The sequence below is a fragment of the Sinocyclocheilus rhinocerous genome, unplaced genomic scaffold, assembly GCF_001515625.1.
Source record: "Sinocyclocheilus rhinocerous isolate Xijiao unplaced genomic scaffold, SAMN03320098_v1.1 scaffold297, whole genome shotgun sequence".
Classification (NCBI taxonomy): Eukaryota; Metazoa; Chordata; class Actinopteri; order Cypriniformes; family Cyprinidae; genus Sinocyclocheilus; species Sinocyclocheilus rhinocerous.
The window spans coordinates 43949-54357 of record NW_015649240.1 but is presented as its reverse complement, the minus strand read 5'-3'; the positions used below and the strand labels follow the sequence as shown (position 1 = coordinate 54357).

The following is a 10409-nucleotide window of genomic DNA, read 5'->3' as shown; positions in this document are numbered from 1 at the left end:
TGTTTTTTTTTTCTTTTTTCTGCTCAGCGTCTTTGAGAAGACACAAGTGAGGAGAGACACTGCTGATGTTTTATTCAACAGCAAGGAGTGGGTTCAGAGTAAATGCGTGCCACAGCAGCATCAATGGCTTTTTTCTTTTTCTTTTTTTTTTTTAGAAAAGTCCGGCATGTGCACTTTTGCATAACAACTTTTGGCAATAACGATTAACCCTAAACGCTTAAAAAATTAACTCTTAGCAAATATTTTAGATTTTCCCACTTGGATCATGAACAATAAAGCACTCAATGCATAAATCAACTATTTAATTAAGTTCTATTTCTAAGTACAATTCTCAAGAGTGGATAGAAATTATTTGGATTTATATACAATGCTCACACATAAACATAAGCCCTTTTTTGCCCTTAAAAAGGGTAAAAAATATTCAAGAGTACACATTTTATGCTGAGCTTACATTTCAAACTTAATAAAAAAAAAATCTGTGTTTAAATGCTATGATTTTACAATCTCTGTTTGTTACAAATACATATATCCACTTGGCTGGCCTTCGTAATCTTCATCATCGACATTCCCTTCTTCGCCTGATATTCTGTAAGCTCGGTTTTCTTTTTGTCGGAATTCTTTGCTCAGCTGAGAACCTGGAAAATATAAAGAGAAAAAAATCAAATCAATTGTAGTAATTATTTATGATGCATCATACATTTTTTTTATGCTTTTAACAAACATGATTTTTATTTTGTTTAATACGCCCTTAAAAATAATTGTTTCAAAAGGGTTTTGCAGCGATTCCTAAGAGGAACCATTTTTGGTTCCCAAAGCGAACCTTTCAGTGAACAATTCTTAATGAATCACTTTTTCTTAGTGTGAGGAGCATTTTAAAAATCTAAAGAAACTTTTTCCGCTGTAAAGAAACTTTTGTGATTCCATGGATGTTTAAGGTTCATCATGGAACCACGGATGCCAATAAACAACCTTTATTTTTATTAGAGTGTTCTATAATTTATATACTATACTAATACATTTTAGTAGATGCTTTTTTTAATTAACAGAATGAACATGTGGTGAACAGCCATTACCAGCATGCAAATAGGATCTATTAATTAATGCACTAAATAAAGAGCAGCATGTTTACTTTTGATCATATTAAGAAAGCTCAGCATTTTCTCAATATTTTTGCCCACAACTTCCTGTAAAACACACGCATGCTTGATATATTTAAATCTTCTCTTTCTATTTTTCTCTATAGCCTGTAAAAACCTATAGGAAAGGGTCTGTCCTGTGTCTAGAGTCACCTTTCACTTCCACCTATCCCAGAGTTCATAGCAGTCGGGACATTCCGGGAAGCGAGGGGTGGGGCAGGCACTGGTGGTGCAGATAAGGGGCAGTCTAAAGGATCAGACCCCCAGAGAAAGAGATAACAGCCAGACAGTCACAGCAATGACCTGCCACATAATACACAAGCCCTTCCACCCCTTCTCCCTTTCCCTTCCAAATCTCCCCCCATCTAAGGCCCTCCTGACCTCCTGTCATCACCAGCCTGTGCGTTCCTACTGGAGAAAGCTCTCGACTGGTGTACGGTTATCATCAGCTCTGTCGGATTCTCGGAAGGCCAAGTTCACCTTTAGCGATGAGGAGATGATAAGCTTTGATAGTGGCATATGCGAATCGATCAGCTCCCACTGTTGGTGCGTTCGCATGTCTTTTCTGACCACGCCACAGACCGCAGAGAGAACATGAATAACCTAACAGACCCCTCTCTGCAGTGTGGACAGATATTTTTCAATGTTAAAACAAGACAAATGTTCAAATTAAATGTTTGCTGTTTGCATTAACTTAAATAGTCTGCTAAAAATACTTTGCATTGTAACTAGATGAGGAAATCAACTTGTAAGACAACAGAAGATAAATACTAGTCAACTGACGTTACACTGAAAACTCACAAAGGAGATCTCTTTGATATATAATAATCTATTAATTTATTTTTATCAGATTATCTAGTTTCAATCACATTTGAAGAGTACCAGTCAGATTTATTATTATTAATATTTATTATTCATTAAAAAATATATATTATCTAATGTGTGTGTGTGTGTGTGTGTAATATTTTATGTAATAATATTTATTTTTAATATTTAATAATATTAATAATATTTATTTTTTTTATATGTATTTAATAATTATTTATTTATTAATGTAATATATGAATAAAATACAAATAATTTAAAAATAGTTATCAACATATGAAAATAATAATTAAAATAATACATATTTTTAAAATAATTTTTAAATATATTTTTTCCTATACCAAAATAAGATATATAGGATAAATAAATTGAGAGCAAATGGAAATCTGATTGGTACTATGTTCAAATAAAATTGAAGCTACATATTCTGATGTTTCTGAAACATAATGCTTATATTTTGTGTTGGTCTTATATGTATTGGTTTGGACGGTGTTCTCTGACCTTGTTTCCTAATGGCCGTGTCTGTGTCTATGAATGAGTGTGTTCTCAGACATACCTCCATGTGTAACCTGTAATCTGGCAGAGGCAGACACCTCTCCGAAGGCATTCCTGGCGGTGCATGTGTACACACCTGCATCGTTCGGCCCGACTCCTTGAATCTGGAGCCAGCCAGTCAATTCAAACCGCCGCGGACCTCCACGGGCCTGTAATTACAGAAACACACACCATCGCACATTTATCAAAACCAGAACTGTTTGAGAGAATGTCACTAGAATGTAAACCTGATGTTTGAGAGGTCATTTATCTGTTTACATAAAAAAAAAAATAAAGGTTATTTATTGGCATCTGTGGTTCCATGAAGAACCTATAACATCCATGGAACATTTACATTCCACAAAAGGTTCTTCAGATTATTATAATACTCTTTACTAAGAAAAAAAAAATGATTCTTTTAAAAACTGTTAAAAATGGTGTTTCTATTGCATTTTTTTTTTTTTCGAACTTCATTTATATGGACAATGCAATGAAAAATTCTAAAGATTACGTAACTATCATTCTGTGCACACTGATGCCAATTTGAATGGTGCTTGCCTGTGTATTTGTTACTATGTTGCAGTGTTGGTTACTACATTTTTTTCCAATTTTATTGTCCCGCAGGTACAGATTATTGAATGTGCACATACCTGTACAGCCATGCTTGAATCATCAGCAGGAAAAGAAATAACGTCCTCTTCTTTACTCCACTGGATGGAGGCCATTGGATACGATGACACCTCACAGGAAAAGATGACATCACTTCCTTTGGTTGTGACGATGTCATGGGGAGCATAAGTGATAACCGGTTCTGTAAAGTTCGCAGAAGATGCGACACTTAAATTTAAGAAAAAAAAACATCCTAAAGCAAATTTCTGCTACTCGATGCTTCTTTCACACTAGCTTCTGTATTTACTGTAGCCATTTGTGCTGTATTTTGAAGTGAAGTGACATGTGGCCAAGTATGGTTACCCATACTCGGAATTAGTGCTCTGCATTTAACCCATCCTAAGTGCACACACACAGCAGTGAACACACACACACCGTGAACACACACCCGGAGCAGTGGGCAGCCATTTATGCTGCGGCGCCCGGGGAGCAGTTGGGGGTTCGGTGCCTTGCTCAAGGGCACCTCAGTCGTGGTATTGAAGGTGGGAGAGAGCGCTGTTCATTCACTCCCCCCACCTACAATTCCTGCCGGCTCTGAAACTCGAACTTGCAACCTTTGGGTTACGAGTCCGACTCTCTAACCATTAGGCCACGACTTCCCTTTTGGTTAGCTTGGTTAATTATTTTAAGATGTGAGATTGAACACTTACGAGCTGCTAATCTTAAACATGACGGTAAGGTAAATACAAACTTAACGGCTGACTTCGTATTCCCACAGTTGAACAAATGGGTTTTCATTTGGCCTTTTCCATGACAAAACTTTGAAATGTGGTGATTATATTGGCACTCAGACTCTATCCATGACAATGGTTTCTCCTGAGAGGACATTTACATCTATATATACATTTACATTTACATTAGCAGATGCATTCATTCCAAACTGATGTGGCCGTTACTTTAGCTGAGGTCGCTGAGCAAACAAGTACTAGTACTAAAATTCAATATCAAATCCCAATAAGAAAACCGATCCAATACAATTAAATACATTTTTAATAGCTGAAGGCCTTTAGAAAGGGAAATCTCTGTTAGGACATGCCCTGGCCATATTGTCATTGCCAAAAGCAAAAATATATATATATTTTTTTAATGATGATAGAAATAATCATATTTAGTTGAAAGAAAATGAAGCCTATTTTAGGATGATTGCAATTGCGACTTTTAAGCCCCCCACCCCAATTCTCATTATCCTAATGCAAAAACATCACATACTCATTATTGTAATGTCAATATAAAATTTTAACATTTAATATACAATATGTAATCATTTAATTGTATCAATGTAACATTTAAAGACATTTAAAATATACAAACTGTCATTTTAATATAAATATATAAATAATATAAATGTAATAATTACTGAGTGTTTATACAATCATTGTAGTATTTGTTGTGCTGCCTTTAATCCATGCTAATTTTAATAGTACCTAATAAATTGAAATGCACTTTAAAAAGTTGCAGTAATGAAAATCACCATTGAGAATAACAGGAATTACAATGTATCTATATATGTATATATTAAGATTTAATCATAGTACTTTTAGAGATACTCACTTGTCTTGCAGGGTCCGTGGTGCACCATTGTCAGCATCTGCCCTTTGCCTTGCTTGTGTTGGCCCGCCCGAAACTGACATATATTTTTATACGTCTTTCCATCAGAACCACAGAGTGCTTCCTGCTTGCTGCACACGCAGGTGGCTCTGGGTTCACCTGTGGGGTTTCTGCGTGGAGCTCTGCAGCGCAGCCCTTCAGCACAGCGCCCGAAGAAAGTAGACCCAGATCGGGGCTCCGGGTCACACAGCTGCCCCTCATCGTTTCCACATTCCCAGCAACACCCGCACTGGTCACGAACCAGCCCGGATGGACAGCCCTGCAGCTGCCTAACATCTGGGCACCGCTCAGGGTGGCACTTTTTAGGGCATCCCTCTCCTGGTCGAATGCTCTTCTGCCAGTCAAAACGGCTGAGGTGCTCCAAATGAAAGGACTCAGATCCTGAAACTAGCATCAGCACTAGTACAACTAGTAAATAAGCCATTGCCTGGCAGGTTAAACTGGTTGAAGTCTCCAAAAACAGCAAATAGATGGAAAAAAGTTATTGTCTCTGATAACAGAAGTAGCTTTTATGTCAGTGTAGAAGACCAACAAATGCACTCTGAACAAACACACATGAGTGTTCCTCTCCAGTCACTAGACCTAAAAATCCCAAAATAGAGTGTTTCCAGGATTCCCGTGATCATCAGCAAAGCCTTTTCTCTCTGAGCAGTCCTCAAAGTATGCTTATGAACTGACCTGTGTTGGCAGTGTCACAAAAGTGCAACTGGCTGAATGAGCAAGAAGGTGGGAAAGAAAACACAGAGGCAGTTCTAACTTTGGTGACCCCCTCTTAAACTGCAGGGTGCCTCCCCCCATTTGCCCAACAAAAGTGTAAAAAAGGTGTGAGCTGGTAAAAGAGCACCAACCATTCAAAACGCTCAATTCAGATTTGGGGAGGGGGGTTAAACAGTGGGTGCCAAATCATGGGTTTTAAACCAAACTGGACACAGAAAGGGTCATAAATTAACCCTCACAAACTTGGTCTATAGGTAGCATCTGATTTTTTGCATACTTCACACTCCCCAAGCCTGTTTTTTCACATAATATGTGAGGTAAGTGTATCTCCTGTCAGGTACTGGGATAACATATATATACAACAACAATTTATAAAAATGTATAAAAGTGAGTATAGTTGTTAAACTCAGTGCCTATAGCTCACTGGCACAGTCAAAGCATTCCCATTCACTTAAAAACATTTTTTGAGCCAATCACAAGAGCCGTAAATATCATGTGACTGATCATGTTTACTGACCCCGTTTACTGGTATTAAGGTGCATTTTACAGATCCGATTACAAATGATTGAATGGAACTTTGTTGATAAAGCACAAAGAGATATGAAAACGAAGGAAAGAAAGAATTGCACCGTTTTGTGTTTTTAATCACGCACATGACGTTTCAAGCAGAACTGTAAGTTATTTTGTTATTGATATCAGACATGCTGAAAAAGTTCAGTAAAGTCTTGTGCGTTTATGTATATGTGCTTCTCATTCAGTCTTCGTCATTAAGTTATTTATTATATAAATATAGGGCCTATATATTCTAATGGCTATTTCTGTCAACGTTCAGCACTGCACTTCATACATGACCTCAAAGCTAACTGACATAAATTTGAATTTATTTATTTAGCTTGCACATTTATCCAAAGTGATTTACAAATTATAAATACATACAGAAGCAATAAACCAACACAGTGACATAGTATGAGTATTAGTACCATACCAAAGTATCAGAGAAGTAGCTACACCACAGTGCAGAAGTGTAAGTACGAAGGCAGATTAAAAGCCACAAAACTCTCATTTTGATTTAGAGGGGACTTTAAAAAACACTGAGCAGATTTGTTGTTGCAGGCCTACATGAAAAACAAAACAGTCCTCCAGTACAAACGAGCTTATCTGTGCTGTAAAAGAAAGTGAGAAGACATTTAGCTCCTCTCTCTCACTAATGTCCTTAGTTTATCTGCTGCTCTCCACACGTTAAGCCAAAACAAACAATTAGGCGGCCATTAAGGGCCCATTGTTAATTGTAAATAATCCATCATTAATATTGATTAGCTGTGGTGAGCAGATCTCATTCACTTCTTACCTCCTAATGAGTGGGTCTTAGTGGGCTAATTGCTTCAGGCTGTTTCCATTCAACACCGGAGAGGCTGCAGCGAGCTCTGGAGTGTGCCTTGAGTTTTACTATTAACTAACACAGAAACTTTGTTGATAAAGCACAAAGAGATATGAAAACAGAAAGAAAGAAAGAGTCTGACTTTTTTGTGTGTTGTTTAATCACAAATTTGACATTTTAGTTGTTTAGTTGCAGTTGTTGATTCCAGACATGCTGAAGAAGTTCAGTAAGGTATTGCGCGTTTATTTAGACACGTTTCTGCAGTCATTCAGTCTAGGTTATTAAGTTATTTTTATTTTTAGTAGTTATTTATTCATATCCTTTGTTGCTCAAATGCTTTCAAGCAGCTATTTGTTATTTTGACCATGTCGATGTGAAACTGGTCTAGATTAAAATGGTTTGGACCCTGTTTACACCTGAATTTAGTGTAGAATTTGTGCTTGAATCTTTTTTTCCATAGTGATACCATGAAATTACTAGTTTTCTTAATTCTATTTCCTATATGCTAAAAACAGTAAGATATACTACTACTGTGAATACTCTGAATCTAGAGAGTATATATATATGTGTGTGTGTGTGTGTGTGTGTGTGTATGTATGTGTATATATAACCTATGTACATGTATATATATATATACAGTATATATAGCTTACACTTGCAGAAGTGTAAGTGTGAAGACAGATTAAAAGCCACAAAACTCTCATTTTGACTAAGAGGGGACTAAAAAACATTGAGCAGATTTGTTGTTGCAGGCCTACATGAAAAACAAAACAGTCCTCCAGTACAAACGAGCTTATCTGTGCTGTAAAAGAAAGTGAGAAGACATTTAGCTCCTCTCTCTCACTAATGTCCTTAGTTTATCTGCTGCTCTCCACACGTTAAGCCAAAACAAACAATTAGGCGGCCATTAAGGGCCCATTGTTAATTGTAAATAATCCATCATTAATATTGATTAGCTGTGGTGAGCAGATCTCATTCACTTCTTACCTCCTAATGAGTGGGTCTTAGTGGGCTAATTGCTTCAGGCTGTTTCCATTCAACACCGGAGAGGCTGCAGCGAGCTCTGGAGTGTGCCTTGAGTTTTACTATTAACTAACACAGATTGAACGTCCATGATAAGATCAGACCCCACTCCAATTAACTTTCTCTGAGAATCTTTCCCAAGGTTACAATGTGCTTTTCCTGTCCGAAAAGCACCATAAAAGCAGGTATTATGACTCACAAAACTCAAGTCATATGTAAAGCACAGGACATAGAGACCATTTTTATGGTACTTTCTTGGTTGTTGTTATTTATTTTTATTTTTTATTTTTTGGACCTTGACAGCTCCTGGTCATAGTGTGATGACATTTTCATTGTTTGATTATCCTTTAAGGGCTTTGACCGGAAAATACATGCTGTCAGTTTAATTAGACATAGACTTAGTATAGTATGTCTGTAAATGCATTGTTATAGAAAGTGATGCTCAACCTCAGACGGTAACGTCAAATTTTTTTGCTTGAAGGCAAACCAGCTGTCTGTAATTGTGTAAACTCTTGTTGAGACGAAAGCAACAAAAGATGTCACATTTTCTCCCCATATGTGAGTCAGTGGAGCATGATGTCTGTTGGAATTTTAAATATGTTGTCAATGTCAAAAATTTAAGCAATAAATCTAAAAATTAACTTCATTTCATTTATATTTCTTAAATATCTATTTATATAAAATATATAGCACTTTCTCACAAAACAACTGTATGTCATATATACAGATTGCAAATATTAAAATAATGAAAAAACCTTAATATCCCTAAAATTAGCTTAATTTCTTTAATATTTGCTATTTATTTATATAAAATGTTAAAGAAATGAAGCTCATTTTAAGGGTAAGAATTAACATTGAGAATAATGGGGAAAATCTTAATATCCCTAAAAATGAGCTTCATTTCTTTAATATTTGCAGATATGACATACATTTTTTTTTTTAGAAAATGACATTTTATGTAATACAGCATTAATTTAAGCAATAAATCTAAAAATTAACTTCATTTCATTTATATTTCTTAAATATCTATTTATATAAAATATATAGCACTTTCTCACAAAACAACTGTATGTCATATATACAGATTGCAAATATTAAAATAATGAAAAAACCTTAATATCCCTAAAATTAGCTTAATTTCTTTAATATTTGCTATTTATTTATATAAAATGTTAAAGAAATGAAGCTCATTTTAAGGGTAAGAATTAACATTGAGAATAATGGGGAAAATCTTAATATCCCTAAAAATGAGCTTCATTTCTTTAATATTTGCAGATATGACATACATTTTTTTTTTAGAAAATGACATTTTATGTAATACAGCATTTTTCTGTATTATTGTATTTTTTTAATTATTAAAAAAAAAAAACGCTGATTACGTAAAATCAGCATATTAAATTCAAGGCACTAGAATAAATGTATATTTTACCTCAGAATTGATTGTGCTTTCATGGAAATATTATAGTGGATAAAATATAAAAAATATAATGCAGAATATAGTTTCTTATTGCTGTGTTCTGTATTTTTGACGGAAATATGATCCTTTTTTGCACATGTTAGTGACTGAAGAAACTTTTGGAGGATACCAGCAGTGTAAATGTAGCTTAACATACCACAATAGATTAAAGTTATTACAATTAAAACAGGATTTATCATCAATGCAGAATTATCAGATTGGCTCACCCAAAGAAATCAAATATTCTTTAGAAAACCTTTCATCGTCATTAGAGACCCATGAAAAGAAAGCAAAACTTGATGTGTAAATCATTCTTATTCATGTCAATTTCTGTTTTGCAGCGTAATGGGTACTTTGCTCCTGTGAATTATTTTCAAGTGGACAGGCATGTCAGATTCATGAAGATCAATTGCCTTATCCTGTCTGTCTCTCTCATGTGTCTCACACTCACACACACGCTGTCTCACAGTCTTCATGGAGCCTCCACAAATTCAATTCCTTTATAACAATGATGTCACCCAGCAGAGGTCACATATGGAGCAAATGCTTGTAAATCCAAATGGCTGTATAGTGTATTAAACAGGGTCAGCAATGGAATTACAGGAAGTGAAGCAGGGCAGAGATTCAGCTCACCTCGGGGATTAGATATATTGGTTTGTGATAACACTGAAGCCATGAATCAGCGCAGTGTGAGCCCTTATCGTTGGCCTTGAAATTATGATCAACAGGATCTTTATTTCACTAATTTACAATTTTGCATGCTGTAGTTTGATAAGTTCCTCTACAAAACTGTGAAATCACCTCACAGCTGAAGCAGTCAGGGATTGTTTAATATTTCACATTAAATACATGTGTATTTCTTATTGTTTCTTGAGAGAATATGTACTATATGAATATAGATAGATAGATAGATAGATAGATAGATAAATAGATTTCTGAATTTTACTGGATGTAGTCAATCAGAATTCCAATTCCAATTTGATTGGAGGGAAGTAGAATTTAAATAAATAAATAAATAAATAAATATATATACATATATATATATATATATATTTATATATTA

At 35.2% G+C, this 10409-nt stretch overlaps 1 protein-coding gene across 1 annotated transcript; it reads right to left on the bottom strand.

Moving 5' to 3' along the window:
• Positions 1-447: 447 nt before the first annotated feature.
• Positions 448-6934, bottom strand: LOC107710459 (kazal-type serine protease inhibitor domain-containing protein 1-like). The gene is made up of 5 exons (XM_016515226.1): positions 6838-6934; positions 4716-5450; positions 3146-3306; positions 2518-2665; positions 448-635 (listed from the first exon to the last, which is right to left on the bottom strand). The coding sequence occupies exons 2-5, from the start codon at positions 5194-5196 to the stop codon at positions 514-516; spliced, it is 912 nt and encodes a 303-aa protein (XP_016370712.1). The 5' UTR covers positions 5197-5450; positions 6838-6934; the 3' UTR covers positions 448-513.
• Positions 6935-10409: the final 3475 nt, after the last annotated feature.